Here is a 27375-nt window from a genome sequence, read left to right as displayed (position 1 = left end):
TTATAACGATTGAATTACTTTGTTTTATTTGTAAAAATAAAAATGACATCAATATTAAAATGCTAAAGAATTTCTTTTGTCATCAAAATAATAAACAGTTAAGATGAACCGAACAAAAGTTTAATACAAGTTATAATTCTAAAAAAAACATTTTCTAATAAAGTATTATCAACTTGTACCTATTTATAAAAGTAAATATAAGTATATACTGTAAAATGTACACAAAGACAAAGAAAAAATTTATCAAAATAAAATTAGTTTCAGTAGGCCATTTCTTGTACAGAACAGTGAAACTTTACATAGTTCGATGCACGTTCTTTTTTTGCACACCTTTGTTTCACATGCTACACCTCTACCTTTTTGTTTAGCCACTTTTCTGTTTTCAACAATTTTTGATAACATAATTAAAATATTCGAAAAAAATTAACTTACCGCGAATACTTTACAAAAACGATTTTTTTTTTTTTTTGAACAACGCGAATAATGTATTTTTTTTGAAATCATACGAAATGAGGGTTCACAATACATCTCACAAAGATTGGCCTCTTTGACGTCTTAAAAAAGGGGCAGTCCGCTCTCTGAGAAAGCCTCTCTTCGTCGGTGGCAGTTTGATCTTTCATTTTGTCTGGTTTTGTTTATTTATTTATTAAATTTTCTCGTGAATTTACCGCAATATCATCGATTACAAAATACTCGCGACACGTATTTTTTGTGCATTAACCTTAAATTAGTTAGGCTGTAGCTCACGTCTCGAGGTTAAAAAAGTGCACACCCGTAAAATTGCAACCAAACAGTTAGGCCTCACCGTTAGAGAGCACCAGGTCAAACGAAAAGTCACCCTTTCGTTCGAAAAAAAAAAAAAAAAAAAAAAGTGAAACCAGCGATAATCGTAAAATAACGAGAAAACAAAAAAAAATTAAAAAATCTCGCGCAGCTTACATTGTAATCGAGAGATACCAAGAGTTTGCCGGTGGAATCACAATCACTCGTATTCAACGATACATAACGACGGAAACAATAGCGCGGTGTACATAAACACGCATCACGGCGTTAATCGATCGCTCGTCTCCCGCGCGGATTTTCAGCTCGAGAAAATGCCGGTGAGCTTTTTTTTTTGGCACTCAGCCCCGAAGGCCCTGTAAGTCGAATTTCCCGTGTTAGTCAAGACACACACGCGCACGCACATACACACACACACGCGTACAATCGATTGATTATTCCCGCTATACACCATCGCCTCGGAATCGCGCAAAAAAATGGCATGTCACGACCTCCCCCCCCCATCCCAGTAATGCCGTGCACCGCCCTATACTATCGTGTAATCGTCCTCGCTTCGCCGGGCGCAGCTTGCTTCGACCGACACGGATATCATTCCCTTCGACGCGCTCGGAGGTGCCGACGAGTGGCTGGACTCGGTCGAGCAATCACAAAACGACTTGAGCAGTAGTTTTCTCGGCCGGCGCCAATCCACGGTGTCCTCGTCAGCCAAAAGGAGCAAGCGCACGCGGGAGGTGGTTGTCGCGCGACGTGGAGCTGCGTTGTACTAGACGAGGATCGCGCGCGGTAGTTACGTCGAGTTTTGCAGATAATGCTCCGGCTGGTAGTAGTTCGTGCCGTTTATCTGTAACGAGCGGCAAGTGTTTGTTGATATGTTAAAATAATTGTGCTCTCGCAAATGTATACACGCAAATCGTGATTGTTACCGTCATGTCGTATTCCGTGACATAAGCGGGGACCTCGAGTTGATCGGGTGACATGATTTCAAAGAGGTACTCCATGCCCGGTAGATTGTGGACTTTTTCCTTGATCGCCGGAGCCATGAATGTCGTGAACCACCAGGTCATCATCTGAAGCATTATGAGGCAACTTTGTTACAGTGGGTCTAATATGTACGTATTGTATGGTATGAAAAAGTGTAGATATAGACGCGCAAACGGTGAAGGTTGAACCGAAGGAGGGAAAAAAAAAAAAAACGCTTGATGGACTGCTGATGGGAATGAGTTCAGGCTGGGAAGCCGGGAAGATAATTGTAAACTCGCGGCCGAGAAAAACGATTGTTGCAGAGCTCGTTGAATAATAGATCAGACCAGTGAGGTGAGAAAAGAAATAAGGCAAAGGATTTCAAGAGAAAATTAGGTACTCGCTCTACCAGGCCGAATCGTTACACAATATGTTACCAGTTTTTTCTATCCTTACCTTAGTCCAAATCGTCGGGTGAACAATGTAAAAGTGCTTCAGATTCTTTTTATACCTGAAACATTGGAGAAAAAGACGTCGAATGATCAATTGTTAGAATTGGGTGTCGCAGTTACAAAAAAAAAAAAAAAAAAAAAAAAATTCGCTCACTTGTAAGGAAGTATGTTGTAGACTTCTCTGAGCCACCTTAAGCTCGGATAATTACGACTGAGCGTCATAGTGTGGAAGTAAATAATGACATAGTCTCCTCGAACTATCGGATCCATCAAATGGATGAGATACAATAAGGCCTGGAAACAAACGAAATATACGTATACAGATACATCCTACTACAAAAAAAAAAAAAAAAAAAAAATATATGCGTATTTATAAGTGTACCCGAGGATTCGTGTTCAACAAAACAAATTAAGCTCTAGTGCCGATAAAAGACACGTTCCTCGATCTCTTATTATTCGGTGATTAATCATCGGGGAATTGGTGATTCGGGTAACAAAAAGCATTTAAAGATCAACCTCATAAGTACGAAAGCAACAAGCTTTGAAAAAAAAAAAAAAAAAAAAAAAAAAAAAAAAAAAAAAAATTTGCAATTCCAATGAAACAAATGCACGAGAATCGGTCGCGAGAGCCAACCTTGCGCAGACTGCTCTAGTTTCAAGGTAGCGGCGAATCGATCTGTGTGTTGGTACCTTCCCCCCCTCTCCCGGTCGCTTCTCGTCCATCCCCCTTTTTTTCACAAACGCAGCGCGCGCTTGCTCGCAATTATCTCGGTTATTTTCGCACTTGCACCGATGTATAGATACTCTGGATTTTTTTTTTTTTTTTTCACCCGAGCAACGCACGTCAGTGCATTACTTACTGTGGGTTTAAAAATATTTATTTGCCACGTAACAACGCGTAAGCGGCGAAAACCCGATCTATAGGCGAATCGTTGAAAACTCAAGAGTTGGTATCTTTCGCATCTTATCTTGAACTTGCAAAGCTTTCGAGGTAGCGGTAAACAACACAAACGACAATTGGCCCAGTTACCTTGTCGAGATTGAGGTCATTGGCTGGAAACCACTTGCCCAAGAACACAATGACTGGCCGTCCCTGGCGGTCGACTCCGCTCTGGTAGAGGCATCCGATACCCGAGACTTCCGTCAGATCCTCCACATTGGCACGTCTCAGTAGACGCTCGTACCTGTCGTAAAACAAAAAAAACAAAAAAAAAAAAACAATTCTCATTACAAGATCCACTTTTGCACCTGTATATAATACATGCGCATGCTGTGCATGACCATAAATAATGTCATTGAAGATCTTTTCGCTCAATTAAAACCTAGGGCCTGCGTACCACCTATTTTGTTACATCGCAGCATTTTTGTTTTTTCCTGTTTCTGAGCATTTGCTCGAGGATATCAGAAATTTTAAAAAATTACATCCACGCATCGCGGCCAATGACTCATACAGTCGGCGCAGCGCCTCTGAATATACCGCCAGCATTGCGGTGGTGCTAATATTTGGTTTTGATTATTACTCAAGGTAATAAGCGGATAAAACGAGTTGAGAAAAAAAAAAAAAAAAAAAAAAAAAAACTGAGAAAAATCAAGCTAATGGACGCTTTGGGGAGCAGTGGAGAACAAAGAGGAGCCGGTATAGACGATCTGTACGTGCTTTTTTGCGAGTTGATGCCGATGAAACTCGGGATATCAATGCATACATTGTACAAAGTAACTATACTGAGATGGCCTATAAATTCTTACGACGCCCCTTTAGTGTCGAGGCACGTACCTGTGCTCTCGATATAATCCTATACCTACACGGTAAATGAGTCACAACAGATGCTGCTGTTGTTAGGTCTGTAGAAAAAAGGATCTCAAAAGACGAAAACAAGTAGGTATAATTACAACAATACTTATTTAGTGCAGGGTAATTACGATTTCAAACTTTGCAGGACGTCGATTAATTTTTTTTTTTTTTTTCTAAATTATGTTTTCCAATTACATTATTACAACAATGTTATGTTGCGAACAACGTTAAAGTCATTAGAGCCCTCTAACTGTGATTAAACTTGCTATAAAAAACGCCACTCACGCGAATTTGGTTGTACATTGTTTGTGTGTGTAAAAAGAAGTGTACAATTATCCCGACTGTCACGAAAAGTAGACACTTCCTTGGGCTTTTGTACAGTTGAGAAAAAGTGTAGATCTCGAAGAAATACAATGTTTTATCAAATTAATAATAGTGGACTTTGTCACAACCCTAGCCAACATTTTTATGGTTTATTAATTGAAGAAAACCTTTTAATTGCATTGACAAAATTATGACAACCCACGCTCAATCTCTTATGTGATAAAAATTTACTTGTAGATTTCGATTTTTAACGTACAAATTTTTTCTATTCCATACTTTTTGTGTGCTAATCACGAAGAAAAGTAAATTATCCATTACTTCAGCATTTGTTTTGAAAAAAAAGCTCACTATATACATTTTAAAGAAAATTACCATTGAGATTACGGGAAAAAAAAAAGTAAATGACAAATTGATCGTGAATAACGACTAATGCAGTAAAACGTCTGTAATTCCATACACACGCGCGCGAGCATGCTATTACTGCCATGTCAACTTTGACAGGACGCGATATATTGTTACCGGAGTTATAACGATGCGGACTTTTTTTTTTTTGCATTTGCGTCGCTCGTGTGAGCACGAAACACTGGTAAGTACGTGCGTAATACGAGATTCTTGGGAAAAACAAACATTGTCAATCTGGTTATTTAACGTGAAATTTCTCGGAGAGGTTTAGCCACGTCAAAAATCACCAAATACCCACTTCCCTCTCTGCTCCCACAAGACAATATGGTACAAACCGTACTCAACGTTATCGATTCTTTTCCTCCTCCTCCTACCCCCCCGACCCCCAAGTTGTTATATACTCGGACACTCGCCCCTTTTCCCTTTCGAGCTCCACTTCGGCCAATCAATTATTCAAATTGCTTCCTCGTACAACCTACCCACCTTTCGAGCATCACGTTGTACGTTCACATCGATTATTCATAAGACATCGAATGATCGTAAAACCAGCATAACATATAATATGTTGATATATATATATATATGATCCAAAAAACACGTAACTCGCGGAACATCGAGAATAGATAAAATGTGTTAAAATGACGAATCAATAAGCCCGAGCAGGACAATGACGACATGCATCATAAAGTCGACAGTCAACAAAAGCGTATACGTGTGTATGACAGGCGAGCGAAGAAGATGTATGAGTAAGCATTTACTCAGTGACGCACGCACGTCTCGATGAGGGTAGGGTAGGGCAGTAAGGGGGGGGGGGTGTAGGGAGAGCTTGCAAAGCTCGTTCGGCCCCATACAATAGGTGTGCGGGCTGTTTTACAGCGGGAAAGTGTACATTTTATACAAACTCGGGCCAAATGGAGGACAACGCCTCTCGTCGCACGAGTGGCAAAAAATTGGTTCGTTCAATTCGACCGCGTGTGCTGCTGTTGCGACACAAGTACAGGAATATACTTTGGTTCCCCAGCAGCGCCAAGGAGGATGAAGTCGAAGGGTGGAAGGAAAGCAAATTTTTTTTTTAAATCTTACATATCCGCAAAAAAGGGGCATCTTATAGCAGCGATAACGAAACAACACGTATATACACGGTAATGTGGCATAAATACGCACTGGTCCTCCTCGTCGACAACGGCATCGGCCATGTCTATCATCACCATTCCGCTCTTCTGTTTTCTAGTCTAGCGAAAACACACAGACGCGGGGGCGCGCGCGCGCACACACTGCACCAACAGAGCTAGATTTATCCGGCTTCGATGTAAAAGCTCGTGGTTTTTGCGTTTGTATAATACGCTGGTTGTTGGTTGCAAGCGCTGTTTTGCCTCGTTTGCCGATAATTTGGTACAGACGAGATATAGAAAGCGTCAGGATGTACAAAGGAGCAAAAGTCGTATCGAGCGCGCGTCAAACGGTACAACCACGACGGTGACGGTGACACCGCGAGTCCTCGCGTGCGACTGACATACCCACACGCGGGCCTGAAATAGCCGCGCTTGCTTTCCGTACCCCCGCGCCCTCGCTCTCAGTGGTAGGTATACATATAGCGCGTTTTCCCCCTCGTGAGAGTCCCTCTATATATATATATATATATGTTGTGCTGTACTTGCAAGCTCGCGGAGGAACTTTTCCAAGCGACTACTGCTACCATCTATCAGCGGCGACTGATTCGACCCACCGCGCCTGCGAGTTTTTCTTAGCGCGCCGCGCCACCTACATCGGGCTTTTTTCCGATTTTTATTTTTTCCTCGTCATGTGATTGAGCTTTTTTTTGGGGGGGGGGGGGAAATTTTCCCTTGTCTGCTACTTTTGAACGTCGTTGGCTCTGCTTTACTCTGATTTTTCATTCGCCGGGGTGCATATTACAACGCCCTCTGGTCGAATTCGGTCCAAGTTCTACAGTTTTAAGAGTTGGTGGATAAAACAATTTTTTTTTTTTTGTTCTCGATCATTACGGAAAAATTACAGAACGGTCGGTTTGACTCGAACAATGCATGTAATAGTCTTTTTACCACGTATACATTGAAAAAAGAAGTAGGTGATGCTAATCGCTATTTTTTATTTTTTCATTGATAAGTAATTTTTTCTTTTTCTTCTTAAATTTTCGATACATTATATCGCGATCGGTAAAGATTACGCATGTTAAAAACGACTCTTTGCCGATTTACCGAATACCTCTTGTAGGTATACAACAATCCTGCACGTTGTTGCTAGATAAGTACGTATACTACCGTTCACGGAAGCTGACAAAGTTAGCGAACGGGGCCTCGGGCACCAGGTACTTTTCGTTCCGTGGTATGTGGTACACGTATAGGCTCTCTTTGTTAATAACATTGCTCCCCATTATCTCTCAGTTATAATGATCGTACAGTTATAACATTGTTACACCTCGACTCTACAACGTTCGCTCGTTTGCTCGCCAAACTTTCGGACCAGCGCTTGTAATCGAATTTTCGCGTGTACCACAATACACCTATACGTGTATATATACAGTAATGGCTCACTCGTGCATGAATGTACTCGAGGTAAAAGTATAATTGCGAAATCGAGCTTTTTCCACGTTTACTTTGCCCAATGGCAATTTCAACGGCGATCGGCTCGAATGGTAAAAATAACTCGACAGTTTTTCCAATTCCATTCGAGTTTTGTCAAGGCTAGGCTATTTCTGGTAAATTACCGACTATTTTCGTCGCGTGCCACTGTCCACCAGAATTTTTACGACTTTTTGCTGAATCGATACTTCATCAGCGAGCCCCGGATAACACCGTTGTCGGCTCGGGTATACGTGCACGAACCTATATATATATATGTCTATTGTATACGAGCTATCCACGGAAAACAAGTTAGCTCATTCCCAATATTGGAAAGAAAAATGATAGCACCTTCGTCGTAAAGATTTTTATTTTCCGTTTTCAGAAATATGTTTTCGTAAATATTTAACGAAAACTTTTGTCGATACTTGTTGGGATTTTTTGTTCAACTTTCCGCTAGTTTTAGGTAAAATTTTCAGTTTTTTTATAATTTCTAGAAAAATTAGAGACAAAATTGTTTTTCGTCGGTTTTTAATCTAAATAGAAAATGGATTTACTAATATTTTCCTTATATAAACTGTTGTTATTGACAAATCTCGCAGCTAAATAATTTTAAGAGCGCCTTAAGCAAAATTCTGCGATTGATTTTTCACTCAACACTTGGGTAAGTGAATTTCCAAGCTAACAAGGGTACAATTCTTACATACTCCCGGGACAACTCAGTTGAAAAAAAAAAAAAAAAAAAAAAAAAAAAAAGAAAGAAAGAAAGAAAGAAAAAAAGATCGAGATAATATTAATAAGCACGTAAGTAGACGAGGTCAGTGACTGCTCAAAGCCGTCGATAAGCCGTGCACAAGCCGAAACAAACACATCGTTGCAAGTTTGGTCGATAAGCAGCGAGAGTTAGCTGGCTATATATATACGACGAGCCGAACCCCACGAGGCTCGGGGTCGTCGAGAATGAGTGACGAAGCTGCAACAACTTACCGTTCCTTATGCTGCATCTGCTTGTACGCGTACTCCTCCTGGGGGTCGGTGGTGGTTCGTTCGCCGAGAAGCCGCTGCCGGTCGAGATCCCCTTGCATCTGGGTGAACGCGTGCTCCCCGAGATTCACCGACGCCTCCAGGTGGCTGCCTAAATCCACGCTCTCGTCGCCTACAAAATTTTTTTTTTCCAATCAGTTTTACTTCATTTCAATACGATTCCATCGTGGGCTATTTGCTAAACGTTTAAAGCATGTGTGTTTTGCCTTGCTCCATCGTTTTACAAGTTTCGTGATTTGTTTGTGGCAGAGTGAAAAAACAAAAACAAAAACAGTTAAAAACGTATTAAATACATCGGTAGGATTTCAAACATCGGTTTACGTATAACAATAATAACTATTGGTACTTGAAAAGTGGGACTATTGGAAAAAAAACCATTGGTTTCTTCGAAAGTGATTGAAAAACAATGTATTGCATGAAACTTTTTCAAAATGAGAATATTACTAATATAAGATCAGTTCTTTCCAAAACATTTACTGATAACTATATAAGTTCAATAGGTATAGCAAATGATTAAGTTTGAGACAAAATTGACCAGATTAAAATCGGAAAATAAAAATAAAAAATAGTTCCTTTCCAAACTGCTTCGTGGAAGGAAGCGATAACAAAAACTTTGAGCCTCAAATTATAAGAATTAGTCGTCGTGAGCTTGAGATGTAATTTGTTACGTATACGTAAATGACATAGACCTTCATTTTTTCTAAACGACGTATCGACAACTGCGAGTAAGAAAATACGAGTTCATATATTTTTTTTTTTTTTCAAGTTTCTAGTTCGGGTAATCTAGAGAGTATTTTTCTAAGCTTCACAGTGACAAATCCACGGTCCCTTGTATCATGGAAACAAAAAAAAAATTACTACCTGCTCTCATGTATTAATTGTCACTGTAAAATTTGTGAAAAAAAAAAAAGAATAAACACTTTTCTACCCACAGAGCCTGATTTCGAGTCCCTTTTAATAAAAGCCTAAAGCTTTCATATACCGGAAAACATTATGTTTCAGCAAAACGGTATTTTCAACAGATTTGTTTACGAGGAGGTAAAAAAAAAGAAAAAAAAGAAAAAAAAGGTAGTAAAGCAAAGCAACCGACCGAGCCAACACTCACCGTGCAAAGTGTGCTGGGGATTGTCGATGATGCGAATCTGTCTGTCGGGCAACTGAGGCTCGCCATCAATTCCACCGACGTCGCTCGGCAACTGCCAACACGCGTCGTCCTCCTCAGCCATGGTCCTCGGAAAGTACAACGGCAACAATAGCTGGTAGACCTCGAGGTCCCGCGGATCGAGCACGAATATCACGCAGCCGAACGATTCGCTGTACTGCTCCAAAAATCGGCGCACCGTCCCTGAAAAACCCGCCGTCGTCTTTCTGGTTATCACATCGTTATCACCACCGCCCATCAGATAATCCGTTTTATTATTATCTCGTGCAAGATTGCCTTTTTTTTTTTTTCATATCGCATATACGTTTTTGTTACGTCACTTTATCGATTGTTCATTCAGTTGATGGCTTTGCCGTTTCATACATTGCTTTTTCCTCGTTTCACTTTATATTGTATACTCTCGATCGGCAAAGCAATACAACAATGAAACAACTATCGAATGAGCGCGCAACATGCAAGCAGATTGGAAAAAAAAAAAAAAAAAAAAAATTACAAGTATATCAAGTTATGTTCGTACTTAGGGCTATGTGTGCTCCGGCTTCTGGTGGGTAACTGCGGCGAACGGAGTTGACGACGGGCAAGGCGACGCTTCGTAGTCCCAATTCTCGAGCCTTTTGCAAAATATTCCTGAAACGAAGAAAATTTTTGTTTGTCTCTCGCTCGTACGTACACACGCACACCCATCCATATATTATGCATCTTGTATTATCGCAGTTGGGCGAAAAAAAAAAATTTTTTACCATCACAATGTGCAGGTATATAGCTCATGACTAACCTGTAACAACAGTGGAGCGTATTCTCCGCCGCGGTCTGGTATTTAATGTTGTAAACGGGTCCGACGGTGTGGATGATGAAACGAGCGGGCAAATTGTGGCCTTGCGTCGTCTTCACCTCGCCGGTTTTACACTCTGCAAAATAAAATTTTTGTCGCTCGCATTATCTCTATTAAAAAAAAAAAATAATAATCACATTCTTTTACCATTTTACTGCTGTTTTTTTTTTTTTTTTTTTTTTTTTTTTTTCATACGTATTGGCGCGTTGTACAAATGACACACATTTATTTATCAAGGCATTATTCATCGCTCTTGCTCACTTATCGACGAGACTAGGAATTTAGTGCAGATAAGATAAACACACTCTTGAAACGTTTTACACATCGATCGCATCGAGCGAAGCCCTTACGCTTCGACGTTTCACGTAACCTGGATTTTCGCGAATCCTTACCTTATGCACTCACTGTGCGTATAGATGCCATATTTTTCACACACGATTTTCACACTTTGACAAAACGATTGCACTTCCTCACGGGCTATAGATATATATTTTCGTTCCCTGGATGATTATCTGCACACTTATCGCGACGACACAACGGACACGCGTTAATTGCTCGTTAAAAAATACGTACCTACACTCGTATATTATTTTTTAATTTTTTTTAATGACTCTGAAAAGAGCATACAAAGCCGTAAGTTATTTCAAAGTTTAATTACCACGTACGAGCAGTTGGTTTTTCATTTTTTTTCAAACAAAAATTTGTCGCGAATTCACCGGTAAGGATAAATAAAACAAGTATATTCAATTATTTCCTCCAAATCGTTACATTTTTCGATCGCCAGTTACGCGTTACCTAAATAATTGAGGGCTCTTTTTTTTTTTTATCAGTAACAGCGTCGAGTAAACAAAATGTAGATTTGGACGAATGTCGTACACCTACCCTTGATTTCGTTGTAAATTTCTTTGGTGAGGCCCGGCCCGGCGCGATGAAAAATTCTTTGGCACACAGGACTGTTGTCATCCATAGTCTCGTTCGTCGAATTGACGATCGCGTCGACTCGCAGAGACGTCAAATCCCCAGTCCTAGGAGAGAGAGAGAGGAGCATAAAAACAATTAAACCGACAATATTCACCGAGTGAAAAAAAGTAAAGGTATCTGTTAGGCTTACCATAACGCGATTTTATTGTTGAGCAGGGGCTGACACGGGAACGGACTGGCCGAGTATTGGGCCGCATTGCCAAGGGCCCTCGAGTAATCGCTGAATCGGTGCTGCGTCGGAAAATCGGCCCATCGTTTGAGCGCTGATACCTCGATTACCTCCAGATCGACCCCAAGCGGTTCCATCAGCCTCATTTAGCTGCAACAGGAGACATTATGCACTTTCCGCATATATGTACGATTCATTATATACCGATTTTTTTTTTTTTTTTTTTTTTTTTTCCAACATGCACACCTAGTACAAAGAACTACGAAGAATAACGATAAAAGTGTGTTGAGATATCGGGTGACAATGAAGAGATTATTAATAATAAATAACAAAGTGTCAATTGGACGGAGCGAGGGATCGTTCATGAACAAAGTACATTGGATAGGCATCATCATAGCCGGGGAAATCGGCAAAAGTGAATCACCGATGTCGCAACTTGAGCGGAGCAGAGGGGGAGGATAAGAGGCACGTCGAATGAAAGTTGCACATTTTATTCCGGCTCGTGATGTCACGCGTCCGAATCACGGATCGCGTGCATTGTATACATATACAATATGTATACGAAGAAAAAAGAAAAACTGTAAATTAATATGAGTTGCACATAGTTGTGTACAGCTACCACCAATTTGATTTAAATTTTGCGAGCCACCCGACATATATTATGTTAGTGTATCGTACGTTGGTCAATCGCCACTCGATCAAGTACCTACTTACAGCGAGTACACGTATAGGTGTATACACCTGTATTATAATTATGTCGATGACGAGATTGCGGTCGGATACCAATACAGCCCTATCGCGTGGACGAGGGTACCTGTACCTATAGGCTATATACACATTTGCGTGTGGGTGGGTGGACGGAGCGTGTATAACGTGGCGCATTCGCAAACAGGGCAGATATACAGGCCGCGATGATGTCAGGCAATCCTAGAGAAACGCTGATCAGGGGAAGCCTCTGCGGTACTCGATAGTAGGTGTGCCGGGGCTTTCCGAGCGAAGCCCAAGACAGCTGTGCCGGGAGATTTGCGCCGCGAAGAGGAGAAGACCGCCGTTACGAAAGATCCTAGCGGCGCAATGTATATATACATACGTATACATTATAATTATTGTAGAGGGCCGGTTGCGTGATTTGACCATCTCGTAGGTGACACCTCAATCGACGTTGCCGTGGTTAAATATCATAATCGTTGATACATCGGACGATGGGGTTCGAACAATTCGATGGGTGAAACACGCGTGACAAGCTACATATAATATCACATGGAGGGACTTTTTTTTTTTTTTACCCATACTTATATACGACATGGTTGAATATACCTACGGAGGTACGAGCGAATAAGATTCACCGACTCGCACCTTTACTTATTGAAATAAGACCGAAATGGGGTCATGCATCAGCGAATAAGCGAATAAAAAAAAAGGATAAAAAGTCTACGTAGCAATGGATCGGTAAATATTTGACCGCGGATGATCAGGGATGAAGCAAAAATCACCGAGACTAGTGAGAGTCACGTTAGTATCTGTAAAGAAAATAGGAACAACAAAAAAAAAGAAATCGCGAGACGCATGCAAATATATGTATACAGTCGATACGGTAGAGCAAGAGGAGATCGAGCAAAGAGCTGCAAAAGGAACGAGGGGGGTAATAAATCGGTGCCGTACCGGCGACGGACCAGCGTATATATATATAATTTAAAGTCGTTGACGTCGCACACCCATAATATGTATATACATACCTACACGTGTTCATGTAACGCACATGTATGTAAGCTCCCCCCCCCCGGAGAGAGAGAGAGAGAGAGAGAAGAGAGTCACCGGTCACGCGAGGTGCAGTCCGTAACGCGGCGTTAAGTATATAAAATCCGTCTATGTCCATCGTTACGAGGCTGCATGCGCCACGCTTGGGCTTCCTTCCAACATTTGGGATGCATATATACGAGCACCGGGGCCGTTCTCTCCTCTTCAAAGTAACGATTTAGTTTGGACCGCCGTTAACATATTACATACACCGACGAGCGTCCATGCACGCCCCAAGGGAAACGACCTTGACTCCCGTTGTTATAATTTTAATCGCTACTCTTGCCAAACACGTGCCTCTTTTAACGTTCGTTTCGTTGGCCCTTTTACTTTCCTCCCCTTTCCTCCACTCCGATCGACACTCGTATTACAGGTGTCCCGCCTCCGCGTGCACTTTGTGCCGTTGAAATCTTTGAAAAATGTATCTCTATACCCTGTATACGTTACTTCTCTCAAAATGGACGAATCATCAATTGCTCGTATAATATCGTCGTACATTTGGACATCGGCTCTACAATCTCTCTTTGGGTGCAACATTTTGTCGTATACGCCCCGGTGTACATGTATATCCGTACATTATCGAAAAACCCGATTGTTTTATCAATAACTCTTTTAATATAAATAGTCGTGTGTACATTACGCGGAGGTATACATTGAAATTAAGAGATTTCCACGCGATCTATTTTTTTTTTTTTTTCTTTTTCTTTTCGGTGCAATGTAAAAAAGAACAAAAAAAACAATGTGCGATGAAAAGAAAAAGGGCACCTGTACACACAGAACGCGATGAGGTAGAGGTTTTTTTTTTTTCACCAGTAAGTAAGTTTCAAGTTCCGCGCCAGCGGCTTACGGTATAGGTATATATGATACATACATGTATATCGGTAAGCAGAGATAGAGGTACAGGCCCTCGTGTGCAAGCTCTCGAGAAATACAGATAAAGGGCAAAAAAGCAGAAGAATGGAAGAAAAGATAAAAGACGCGATCGAGGCAAACGTCAAGGAGAAAGCGGATGACAGAGGGGGGTGGAGAAGGCATTATGCGCACACATAAAATATAAAAGAAAGAAAGTAAGTTGGGTCAGAAGAGAGTTTTTTGCGGCCATCGGGAGGAGGAGAACCGCACAGCACAGGTATAGGTATACATATATACATGTACGTATGTATGATAAACCACCGATGCCTGCAGGCACACCGGCAGTGAGCAGATCGATACGTAAAGTATAAGTATTGTGCATCGAGGACTGACTTGAACATGTAATATAAGTATATTATGTGCAGGTATATATGAAATGTCGCGTCGATCGGGTCTTCTTCTTGCCTCTCTTTTGATGATGTGCATCGTGCACCATCGCCGTGCGCGCCAATGCAATTAAGAGAGAAGAGCACACCGTCAAAGTTTTATATAAATATGTATATACTTGATTACCTTCTCTTTTTTTATAAATTCTCCGCTGCTGCATCTCGGGCTGGAATCTTTTTTTCCTCTTTTTTTTCATATCATCGCTCAACTCAAGATATACAGCGGCAACAACAAAATACCGATGCAATTGTTTTTTTTTTTTTTTTTTTTTTTTTTCTTGGGACTTTTTGTGCGCAAACAATACAATATACGCGACCATCCACATGCCCTCCCGTGCTAATAAGAATATGGATGTGAAGTAAATTCGACCACACCACCATATAGGGTTTAGCTGTGAGTTTTCGACTTGGACTGTCCTTCGGTACTCTTTCATGTGGGTAGTACATTTTTTTTCTCTTTACGGGCAAAAGATTGTACATACGCAATCGCACGCGAGAGACAACACACCGTTTTGTACACATATACGTATAGGGGATAAAGAGTTCACGGCTCGTGTGTAATGTTACAACACCGCCCCCGACCGCCGCGGCACAATTGCCTCATTGTTCTGCCTTTCTTTTTTTTTCCCTTCCTCTGATGCGTATAATATGCGTAGTTATACCTTGTACTCTCTCTCGCGCGCCAAACAGCGCCGCGATTCGTACTTATTTCTTTGTCAAATCTGCGTCGATTGTCCATTTCGTGCGAGACGCCCTTCCTTCGTGGACGTTTTTTTTTTTTTCTCTTTTGCTGCGCATGGAAAGGCAAAAAAAATAAAAATAAATTTTATATTTACCGTGCGACAAAAAAACCTAAAGAACAAAAGTACGGAGAGATAAAAAGGAAGGAGGAGCGGCTCGGGAGCTCTTCCGTACGGGGGTATCTATTATTTGTCAACCGACGCAACCGATCCTCTAGTCTCTATCTCTCTCTCTCGTCGTTGGGCGCATAATGAAACGAAGGCCGCGCGTGTGCATCCATACACGTGCATATATGTGCGTGATTCGGCACGATGACGGTGGGAAAAAAAAATAAAATAAAATAAAATTGCCCGAAACACTCTCGTGTGTGTGTTGTCACTTCCACCGTGACATTATACTTTTTTACGCAACGATATAAAATATATATACATGCAAGTACACACACATACGTGTCGAGTGTTTCATTGACGCGTGTCGCCGTGTGTATATGGCATCCTTCGTGTGAAAAATCAATGGGCTGTAGGCTTAAAATTGAATAAGTCATGGCGATTAAAATAAAAAGGAATATTTAATATAATATGATACTATAGCTGCCGCGAAGGTGTACATGGAACGCAAAAATCGATGCATCTTTTATGTATACATATAAGGGGATAGAGAAAAAAAAGAGGGTTCGTTACATGTGTAGCTACAAGCACTTCTCTCGGGCCTAAATAAAAAGATTGGCGGGTGCAAGGTACTTTGAATAATGCATAAAACGCAGACGGGAGCCACCAAAGCTCGTCGCTGATGTATAAATTGGTTTGACTCGATGATTGCGAACAAAGGGGAGAATGCATGATTTTTCGTGGTGATTGGACGGAAAAAAAAAGAAGAAGAAAAAGAAGATGATGTATCCAGTGGAGTACTTTATTGACTCATCGTTACAAGGCTCGAATTGTTTTTCTGAGAAAAATATAATTATCGAGGAAAGAAAAAAAATAATACAACAAGCACTGCAAGATCCCGCGCGTCGCTAATCGGCGCGCGGGTTATTGCGTCAGCGGCGATGGGCCGTTTTCTCTTATTGAAACGGCAAATAAAAGTGACGCACGCACGTTGTGTCGTTCCAGCGTTTTCTCCGCCGAGTACATAATATATTATTGTGCCTCGGCTCGAAAAAAAATTATCATAGCTGCATGTTTTGTAAATACGTACGCCCGATTGCGTGAAAAAAAAAAAATGTGATGTGCTACTTATTTTTAGGTATCAAAACGCACGTGTTCTATATTTACGCCTCTGTGGTTTATTAATTGTCGAATGTATGGTGAATATACTTATCCTCAAGTGAAACGAGAGTAGTTTATGTACATACTGAATAATAATTGTAATTATGATGATTATCGGCCAGTAGCAAGTATACGTATATAATATATATATATATAATTTACACAGCTTGGACGGGAGCAAATATCGCGATGGTATAAAGCTGACGAGACTAAACGTTCGATGTAATTGATTACTCGAATAATCAAACGCGCGTCCTCGTATACCTGATGAGCCGGTAATTCTCATAGCTAGTCTCTGTTTTGTATAGTAACCGACCCAACGCCACCATTGACGTTTATGGTTGATATATATATATCTCGTAGGATTCACTTATAGTTTCGGAGACTCGTAAGGAAAAAAAAAAAAGGTCCCACTCTCTCTGTCTTTATCGGAAAAAGTTGGCAATTGGCAAACTTGAAAGTAATGGGTATACGACTGCACGTATAGGCGACGAGATCGTAAAGCAATCAATTTATCGTCGTAAAAGGGAAATATCGGCCCGGCGGTGCTTTCAACGGGGGGAGGGAGGGATCGATTAAATTTCCCGCACGCGCTCCAACGCAATATACGTATACATCGCACGTGTACCGACGTGTACGTACACATTGGATGTGCAAGAAACAACAACGTATAATAAAGGGAAACAGCGGTGATGCAGGGGCATAAATAAATGGACACAAACAAATAAGCGGAACAATAAGTAAAGAGGACGAGGGGGAGAGAGAAAAAGGGAAAAAAAAAAAAAAACGAGTCCCGTGACTATAACATGTACACACGTAAACTTGGCGCGCGCGCGAGGATCCGTAAGGATTTCGTTCAGTGGATGAGGGAACGGAAGAGTTGTGGGCACTGCGGATAAACCACGAGCAAGGGGGGGGATGTATTTCTTTACGTCGAGTCGTACAAAAAAAAAAAAAAAAAAAAAAAAAAACACCTACCGTAAGTATGGTCTTCTCGCTCTCGCGAAGGAAAAAATAAAACTGCCAGGGTATATATACCCGAATGACGTACACTACTCCGCGGGCATGCACTTTTCCCAACTGCTAGGACCGGAGACTCTCTTACCGATATCTACCAACTGAACACCGACTCGGTTTTACCGCTTATATTATATATTATATACACCCACGCACGTATACGCACCCGATAAGTATAGTTATTTTGCGAGATAATATACGAAACGCAACTTGATATGATAATATGCTACTATCTGTTGACCGTTGACCAATTCAACCGTAAGACATACTACGCGGAGTCTATCAGTAGCGCATTAATCAGCGCGACGATGAAATTCGACACAGAGATTTAATCGTTGGAGGGAAGAGGGGGATGGGGGAGAGATAAATTTGTATACACGCTTGTGAGAGCACGCACCCGCATATATATATATATATACATATAGAATCAGTCATTTGCCAGGGGGGACTAATCGGTCGAGAGCTCGACACATGCATGTATAATATACAAATACACCTATCTATCCACCACATATACATATACACGTAGCACAGATAAAGATAAGAGAGGGAGAAAGTTGGTGCCGTATACATTGTTCCGTCGGTACGGTATGGAATATACATCTATAATAGCTGTGTCGGTCCATAATTCGAGGAAGAAAGACTTTGCTTCCGTGCCACACATCCGCTATACGTCTGGCTCTCTTGGGACTCACCGTATAGTAATTCGTGCTTATAGTTTTTCTGTGACCTCGTGTTTTGCTCACGTAGATTACGTTTAACCAACGCCGTGCTTTCTTGTGTGCTCTTTCTCAATCTCGGTTTCTGTGTGGCCCAGCCACCCGCGACATCGTCGCTCTCGCATCAGCGCGAACGACCAGGCGCTGACCACCAGGTCAGCGACGCGCCGTCAACGAGCAGCTCTGAGTTGCATTCACATACACACACGTTGGCTCACATCTTTGTATTGTATTTTTTGTTCTTAGTTTATTCAGTGTATCATTTAACGTTCGTAGTATTCAATTTTATTCAGTTGCATTTAAATCCGGATTGTATTTGTTTTCTATTTCATTAATAAATTGGGTTTTTTTTTTATGCCTCCCGGCTTTTTTCCCTAAGTGCAGTTTTTTTTTTTTTTTCTTTCTTTCTTTATCCTCTTCCCATGAAACATAACTACGAAGCCTAGTCAAACCGACAAGGTTTCGAGCGTACATACAATGTATACGTGTGTATATATTTATACGCATGCTTCGTAATTCTCTCGACGGGATGTATAATATACGCATGTGTAAGTATATAACGTACACCTACGAGGAAGTAATCGAAAAGCGAAAGCGAGGCCTGTAGGGTGTTTGTGTACAATGGGAGGGGGGGGGTTGAGAGATAATAGTACGTATGTATATAGGGGTAGTACACGAAGCGCGTCACGGCGTTGCTCGCTCGCCACGCATGTATAATGCATGAAATTTGCTCCTCGCAAATTAGTCCAATCTCGTGTATGTGTGTGTGTGCGTGTACGTTGGACACGTAGGTATATATGTTGGTGTATACCACGTATGCGTGGGCGTACGTAAAAGTATGTTCCAAGATATATCAGCCCCCCCCCTCTCAAAAAAAGGCCAGTTGCGTGGATGCTCCGAAAAAGGTGGTGGGTGGGCGCTTGCAATATGATCGACAGTGAGGTAATGACAGCTGCACTATAACGTGGGGCCTATGGCTGCGGATACAATGTAACACACATTATACGGGCCGATGGGACAAAGTCAGGGTGAGATAGCGTGGAAGAAGGGCTGCATCAGGATCGAGCGGTGACGATGAGAGCAAACTGATTATTCGACGGTGGTGGTGGTGGGGGATGGGGGAGGATGGTTGAAAAGGAACGAAGAAGAAAAGAAAAAAAAAAAAAAAAAAAAGGGGCGACACGGGCGTGTGTGGGAGGAAATAGAGAAATTGTCACCTGGATGTGTACTTGCTGCTCCGCGACTCCTAGTTTTTGTTGTCGTGGTGCGTTGGCTGGGGTTCATTCGTCGCTGGGCCTAGACAGCCGCTGCACACGAGCACACCTTCACGGGGCACGAGGGGACTCTTTTTCTCTGGCTGCACGGAGAAATAAATGCGTTCAAGGAGGAAAAGAAAAAAACAAAAAGTAGAAAAGAAAATACGAGAAATTGACTCTGGGGGGGGGGGGGGGAGAGACGAACGAAAACGCGCGAGAGGACACACTCAGCTCCCCTTTAGCTCCGTGCTCAACAGTACACTACCGAGCATATAAGCCTTGGCATCGGCGCGTCGGCCAATACAGCGAGTGCACTAGTCAGCCACTGCTGCTCCGCTCGCTCGATTTCCCTCGTCAGCTTTTGCCTCTCTCTCTCTGCTTTTCTTCCTTTTCTTGCGTATATACACGTTTGTTTTGACTCTCCAATGACGACGCGCTCGCTCCCCCTCTGCGTCGACGAGTTTGTGTTGCGCAAGCTTTCGCCGCGCCGCGGTTCCACCAATGGGGGCTGAGCGCTCGCGACTGGCGCCAAGCGGTTCGAACGGCCGAGCTTTACCGTCTGCTGGGACGAAAGCTTCCAGGTCCGTTTTTGGCCGTTTCGAGCTTTTACAACGACTTTTTCGTTGATTGTACGTTTTATTTTGGTGAAAAAAAAAAATAGCTGCCTCTCTCTGTGATGAACATACGAGGGATGTTTATTGAGTCAAGATAAACTTGTTCTTCTACAATGTGATTCGAAATTTTTCCTTGACTAGTCCACGCATTTGGTTCTTACGTCGTAAAGTTGCAAAAAACGTTCTCGAAAGTTTATCAATAGTCTTGCACTTGAATGTTTGAAAATCGTTTCAGGAGTGACAACAACACGAGCCTTGGAGGATCGCAGTGTGAAAAATGTGCGGGCATCTGGTGATGACGAATGAAAATATAAACGCGTGAAAAGCACTGCAGAGTTTTGACGAGGTAAGTTACCATCAACCGATAAAGCAGCGATTCCTTGGTCATTTTGCGGAAAATGTTAAAATTTATACTTATGTATACTTTTGTACAGATAAACAGAAATGGAATTAATCAATTTAAACAAAATGAACTTATTGATCATCGACACCTACGTTCGACACGGTAGGCACTTAATTTCAGTCAACCTGTTCCACCCTACGAATAAAAAGAAAGCTAAAAACTTGTTTGTTCATTAATCTTTATTTTTTTTTCCAATACATCGACGTACAAAATTAACGACCAATTCCTGCTAGAGTCCCTCAACGCGATTAAATACGACTTTCGGTCAACAAAGAAGAAACAAAGAAAGAAGGTGGATATACACAGGGAGAGGAGCTTTATTTTTAGAGCAAAAGCGAACGGTGGTGTCGGCGGCCGCGCCGAGCTTTTGGCCCTCGGCCAAGGGCCCATCAGTTTGCCGAGCGACTGGCTATCGTCAGCGTCGATCCCCCTTGTGCTTCCCTTCTTCTTCTTTGCTTTGGGCAAAAAAATTTGGAACAAAAGAATAACGAACAACAAAGAAAGCACCACCGGACACGCAACGGAGGAGGGGAATGACGAGGAAAACCGGGATACCAGGTAGGCAAAACGGCCCTTTGGCTCTTCCCGAGGGAGAAAGCTTCGATCCCCAGCTCGCGGTCCAGGCTATTTCGAGCGGAACACTACACGTATCGCACGCAAGCTCCTTTGTTTTCCTCCTCCCCGTGTCATCGTCTCCCGGCTAACGGACATTTTTCCATACGACATCTAATTACTTGGTTTCTCCACACGGGACTCGCGCATATTATATACAACTCGAGCTTTCGTTGAACGAGCCTATTTATAAATGCGCGTATCACAAACTCCGCGGTCCGTATTTTTTTGGTCGATTCAGCGCCACGCGCGAGTCGATGATTCGTGCGGTTCGGAATTGTATGGCCACCCCCTCCCCGCCGCGATTCCGCTTGCTTTCCGCGAAAAGTGCAATCGGCAAACTTTCCGGCTTTGTCTCGTACACGAGCCAAATATTAAAACTGGCGCATCGGGTATTACGACTAATTGTCTACGAGGCTGCAGCTGTGAAATTGAGTATTTACGATATTCTCCGCGTGTGTGATTTCAGTCGATCGAGCGAGTTTGGCCAAGAAGTATAACGAGGGAGCACCGGCGGGGAGTCATATACGCAGCAGCTCTGGCTATAGCCACCAGCAATATGGGACTCGTCAACGGTAGACCCTCGTCGAACCACGATCCCGACTCACCAGTGACCTGCGACTCGGCACATCTCGATGATTCACCGCAGGAGCCCGTGGAGCCTTACCGATCGCCGAGAAAATCGGCTCCCAGCCAGGCATGTATACATTTCAAACTCGACGCCAAAGTGACAAACCCGCGTTCGAAAGAAAAAAAAAAAAAAAAAAAAAAAAACAGAAAATCGCCACACTCCAACAAAAGAACGCATGCTACTCTTTGGCCGCGGTCCAGCTCCTCGGCGCTTTTGGCGCTCGTCTTTAAATCCCAAAGCTCGCGCGTCTCCATTGTGCGATGCACTTCACTCCCGGTCTTAAAATACACCCTTGGGCTTTGTTTTTTTTTTTTTTTTCTTTTTCCTCTCGCTAATTTTCCGATACCCCCCTGCGCTATTGCAGCGGCATATCTATTTATAAGCCCATCGCACACCGCATCATCGGCTCTCGCCCCCGATAAAACGCTCCGATCGGCGAACAAAGCAAAATAAGGCTCAGTCGATCGCGGACTCCAAAGCGCGTCCGTTTTTTTGTTTTTTTTTGCATACGTATACACCAGCGCGGGAAAAACCGAGCGTTGAGAAAAAATCCCTCAGATGCAGGCTCCGGACGATGATGGTGGTCAGCCAAAGGGCGCCTGGGACACGATATCTCAACTGGCGGTGGCCAACCGACAACTCGCTGCATCCCACGGCCTCGTCCTCGAGCAGTGCCGGGTCCTCGTGGCCGGGGCACTCGGCGGCACTGGTGAGGAATTACCTATTATTAATCGACGTGGTGGTGGTGGTGGTGGTTATTGACGCGTTTCTCCGACACACACACACAGGCAAACCGCAGAGTCGCAGAGTGTCGGGGAAGAGACCGAGAAGAGCGGCCACGAGACAGGGGGAGTCAAAGCCACGGGAGAGGAGGACGAGCGAGGGGCTGGCGCGGGACCTGGAGCACCAGAGGCTGCTCGTCGAGCGACTGACGCGGGACTTGGAGGTTGAGAGTATCACACGGAAAAAAAAAAAAAAAACCTTCGTCCATCCGGCGACTGACGTGTGCGACGTTTGTAGGAGTCGGAGCGGCAGTGCAGGGAGAAGGACGAGAGCTTGGAGGAGCTGAGGAGGTCGGGGCTCGAGAGGGCGAGGCTGCTCGAGACATTCCAATGCGAGGAGGAGAAGAGGCAGCGGGACGAGGAAGCTAGAAGCAACAGCGGCACAGCGAACGAGGAGTTCAGGAGGGAGCTGGCCCTGAAGCGCGAGGCGAGGCAACGCGCCATCGCCAAGATATCCTCGGACATGGAGGGCATCAGGAGCGAGTTGGAGGCCGAGAGGCAAGCCCACTCGGAGACCACGAGGCTACTCGAGCAGGCCAACTTGGCCGAGGCCGAGGCCACGGAGCACGTGGAAGTTCTCAGGCTACTCGACCTCCTGAAGGTAGGACCCAGTTGAGTCATCCTACGGATGAGCAGGTATACATATGATGAACGGTGTAGGTGTCGGACGAGGTGAGCTTGAACTTGCGTCTGCAGCTGGAGCGCACGGACGACCTGCGCTTCCGGTTGGAGAGCGATGCCGAGGGGAACGAGGATCGCATAGGGATTCTGGGCCGGATGGGGGAGGAGGGCCGGGAGAGGTTGCGGGAGCGCAGGCGTCAGACGGCAGGGCTGAAGGACCGGCTGGCACAGCTGCTCACCAGGTTGGCCGAGGCGCCGAGGTTGCGGCTGCTCGCCGAGACGGACGAGATACGCCGCGAGGCCGAGTCCCAATTGGGCGACATTGCCCGGGCGCGGCAGCTCTGCGACGAGAGGTCCCGCGTGCTCATGGACTTGAGGGAGGAGTGCTCGCGACAGGTGGCCGAGCTCAGGGCCGAGAACGCGAGTCTCGCCCAGGACAAACGAAGCCTGGAGGAGGAGCTCGGGAAGACCGAGGACAAGGTTCTTTCTTCTCTTATCCCATACGTTTTTTCTCCGTTAACACTCTCGTTATTTTAACAAAAAATAACAGGTCGACAGCCAGGACAGCGAGATACTGAGCCTCGAGTCCCAACTGGGGCTCGCAAAGGCCGACTGCCGGGACCTGCAGAACCAGATGACCCTCATAAACAGCCTCTTTAGCCAGATGCTGCTCGGCGCCTCGTCCCTCGACCTCGACCGGCTGACTCGTCTACTACAGGTACAACAACCCCCTTCCCTTTTATACAATATCACAAATCGGTAACCACGTCCCGCAGGAGAACCACGACCTGATAACCGGCATGGCCAAGGAAAAGGGCACCGAAGCCGCAGCCCTGCCCAAACTGCTGCTCGACATTGTCGAACAGGTGGACGGACGGGATCGCGACGACTGCGACGACGGGCGCAAGGGCGAGGACGAGCTGCAGGAGGAAAGCATCGCCGACAACCTCCCAAAGGTACACGTACCTTGCAACCCCATTATAATCTAATCTCGAGAAAAACACAAAAATGATGATAATCTCGGTCGATGTACTTACCGACAGGTGTGGCGCATCCTGCTGGAGTTGCTGAGCTGCCAGCAAGCCACGGACACCCCAGAGCACGGGGCGGCCAACTCGTTGTTGGAGTCGTCGCCCGACAGCTGCTACAAGTCCGTGGACACGCCGACCGGCCCGCAGCTCGTCATATCGGTCAGCAAGACATACATCCGGCTCAAGGAGCTCATACTCGAGAAGAAGCTCGTCGAGAAGGAGATGAACCGCATGAAGCAGCTCAACAGCCACCTCGAGACAAAGCTCTCCGAGCAGGTATACATATAAATATGCGCTTTATTGTACGTGATGTTTACCACACATCGTCCGACTATAAACCGATTTGAATGAAAAAAAAAAAAAAAAAAAAAGGAGCAAAGGCTGTCGATCGTGTCGTCCGAGCTGAGCAAGACGTGGAACGTGGTCGGGCGAATGCAGGCGCAGCACCAGCAGTTGCACACCCACGAGAAGATATTGCGCTACGAGCTCCAGCAAAAGAGGAAGATATTGCAGGAGTTGAAGCAAGAGCTCGAGTATTGCAGGGTCAAGTGGGAATCGGCCCGCCAAAAGAACACCAACACCGAGATCGAGTGGAACAGCTTGCGCAGGGAGTTTGCCGCAAGGAAGGCCCTGGTGTCGCACGCGAGCGCCTTCAGCAACAGGTAAACATGATAATTATTATATAGGTCGTGTACAACTTACCCGTTACGATTAACCCATCCCATGTATCTCGCAGCGGTGAGAGCGGATTCAGCGACGAGAGGGAGGAAGAGTCCGACGAGGAGGACGACAGAGATATGATCGGCAAGCGAGTCAGGCCGCGCAGGCGATCGAAAAAGGTTTTTTTTTTTTTTTTTTTCAGCGGCAGTACCGTCTGTTTTAACCACCGTGGGAAAGCAAAAATTAAAAATAAAGCAAAAGTTTTTACTAATTGCACAGGAACAAACGAAAGATCACCCGAACGAGCAGTAATGTGTATAAATCAACATCTTCAAAGTGCAATGAAACAGACGGTACTGCCCCTACAAAATTACAAGGAAAAAAGAAGGCGTCGATTTTACTTGAATATATATACATATGTATTAATTGTTCCACGATAAAGGACGGCGCGAGGGTCATGTCACCCGACACGGAGTCCGAGCTGCCAACCGACACGGAATTCTCCGAGTCCAAGGTAACTTCGCCGTCGACCACGTCGGGACAGCAGACCCCGGCACCCGCGGAGTCAGATCCCACTGGTGCTACGACGATCGGCGTAAGCGTCTGACTTTGAGCTCGGCTGGAAATTGCCAACGTACGTTATTTCTTTATTTACCGTGTAGACCGTAGATGCGCCGATCGACCCGCTGGACAAGGCCCTCGCCGAGGTGATAGAGGACCTCCTGGAGACGGACGAGGTGGCGACACCGGTGTTCAGCATAGGCCCGATTCCCGTGCGACCGGCAGTCGCGAGCGGTGAAACGTCCCAGTTTGGCTCGGCGCTGCCGGTGCGAGAGGGGACGACGGCACTCGACGCCAGGGCGGCTCGGCTCAAGAGCCTCGAGGAGCAGGCGGAGTGGCTGGTCAGGAAAGTTAACGACACGAACCGACGGGGCTCGGCTCTGAGTACGAGGCTGGAGGAGCTCCACGAGGCGTACGGGCCCGCCCCAGTGGCTCCCCCGATGCCGGACGTTCTGCCCGTCGTTAGGCTGCAGTCGGAGCTGGTGGACGCCGCTGCTCAAAACGGGGATGGCCCAAGGGAGGCTCCAGCCGACGATTGATATGATTTACCTCGCGATACGTTTTTCTTACTTGCATAGCCCTCCTTCCGTCCGACTTTACTGCGCGAGTAATGTGTGCGATCGATTTTTAACCGACTGTATTTTTTACATCGTACCATCGCCGCGACCCGTTGACGAAAGAACGAACCGATAATATTATCAATACCCGTTGCAGCGATGTTTTTCTGGAAACGAAGAAACAAATCGTTTCTCGCTGGGTACATTGTATTTAACGCATATTTGAATAAAAAAATCATCGAGCGATCATTGCTATTCAATTGGGTTTTTATTTGTTTGTCTTAACAATGTAGTACTCGTCTTATTTCCAAAGTAAATCGTTTGGATTGTAAAAAGGCACTCTTTATTGTTCAGCTTAAAAAATATTACAAACGCTGCGATCGAGCGATTCGTTCATTACAATTACAATAGTCAGTCGTATTCAATAATATCATGTACAAATATACTGCTGGTTCTCTTAATTTGTTTTTTTTTTTTTTTTAATTGTCAAAATACTAAGTGTCGAAAACGAAATACAGAACATAATACAATAATCTTCGTAACAAAACAAATACGTTAAATTTAAGTCCCTATAGGCGTTTTTTCGTTACTTACGAGAAATTTTCATCAGCCACCGCGTATATTATATAGCTTTTGTTGTACATACAGATCGAGTATATTAATTAAATTTCACTTAATGTCGATACAGCTATATGTACACGTATAATGCACAAACGAGTCTTTATTTTTACTTAAAATTATCATCGCTACATATGGACAGTTATCTACAAATTTTCTTAACAACTAATATTGGCCACTTTGAAGAAACTACTTGATTGCCTCTTCATTGATCGACTAATACTTACAATTATGTGCAGGCATCGCGCCGCTCTTGAGAAAAAAAAAAACAAAAAAAACAAAAAAAAACAAAAAAAAACACAAAAAAGAAACATCTATTTTTCAGCTATATCACAGTTTGTCTCGTCGCTTTATTAAAGGTAGTCCAAAAAATAGATATGATGACGACGGCAGTAGTAGTCGAAAACGACCCCCACTCGTCATCGTATACTTCTCGTTAATAATCGGTTCAACAATCTTTCCAAAAGACTTAACAATTAATCAACAGAGAAGTTACTTTACTTGATTAATCATAATTTCAACGATTTCCCTTAAAATACACATATACTCATTTATGTACATTATTATATACTTGTCTAATGTATACGTGAGATGCTTCTCCGTCTTGTTGTAAAACGCTTTTTTTCCTTTAAATTTATACTAAGTATGGACGAAAAATCATCAAATAGTCCCACAGCTGAATTTATTTCGTCGAGCGTTACAAAAACTATCG

At 43.8% G+C, this 27375-nt stretch overlaps 2 protein-coding genes across 2 annotated transcripts; one reads left to right on the top strand and one right to left on the bottom strand.

Moving 5' to 3' along the window:
• Positions 1-1276: 1276 nt before the first annotated feature.
• On the bottom strand, positions 1277-19874 carry Gdap2 (ganglioside induced differentiation associated protein 2). The gene is made up of 12 exons (XM_089596185.1): positions 19535-19874; positions 11439-11627; positions 11210-11352; positions 10271-10403; positions 10013-10122; positions 9439-9678; positions 8277-8445; positions 3223-3376; positions 2347-2486; positions 2197-2251; positions 1704-1847; positions 1277-1621 (listed from the first exon to the last, which is right to left on the bottom strand). Exons 2-12 carry the CDS (start codon positions 11621-11623, stop codon positions 1568-1570), a joined length of 1527 nt encoding a protein of 508 aa, XP_089452311.1. The 5' UTR covers positions 11624-11627; positions 19535-19874; the 3' UTR covers positions 1277-1567.
• Positions 19875-22617: 2743 nt separating this feature from the next.
• Positions 22618-26292, top strand: LOC106638744 (uncharacterized; the record flags this gene model as incomplete). The annotated part of the gene is made up of 10 exons (XM_014352071.3): positions 22618-22779; positions 22854-23216; positions 23276-23716; positions 23787-23954; positions 24013-24192; positions 24280-24543; positions 24640-24929; positions 25004-25106; positions 25370-25522; positions 25590-26292. Coding segments are annotated over 10 exons (2562 nt in total), but the record flags the coding sequence as incomplete, so codon positions are not given.
• Positions 26293-27375: the final 1083 nt, after the last annotated feature.

The sequence above is a fragment of the Copidosoma floridanum genome, unplaced genomic scaffold, assembly GCF_036245765.1.
Source record: "Copidosoma floridanum isolate Cflo_tuat_1 unplaced genomic scaffold, Cflo_Japanese_pri ptg000030l, whole genome shotgun sequence".
NCBI classification, from domain to species: domain Eukaryota; kingdom Metazoa; phylum Arthropoda; class Insecta; order Hymenoptera; family Encyrtidae; genus Copidosoma; species Copidosoma floridanum.
Note: the sequence above shows the minus strand (reverse complement) of the source record. Positions and strands in the feature narration are given on the sequence as shown.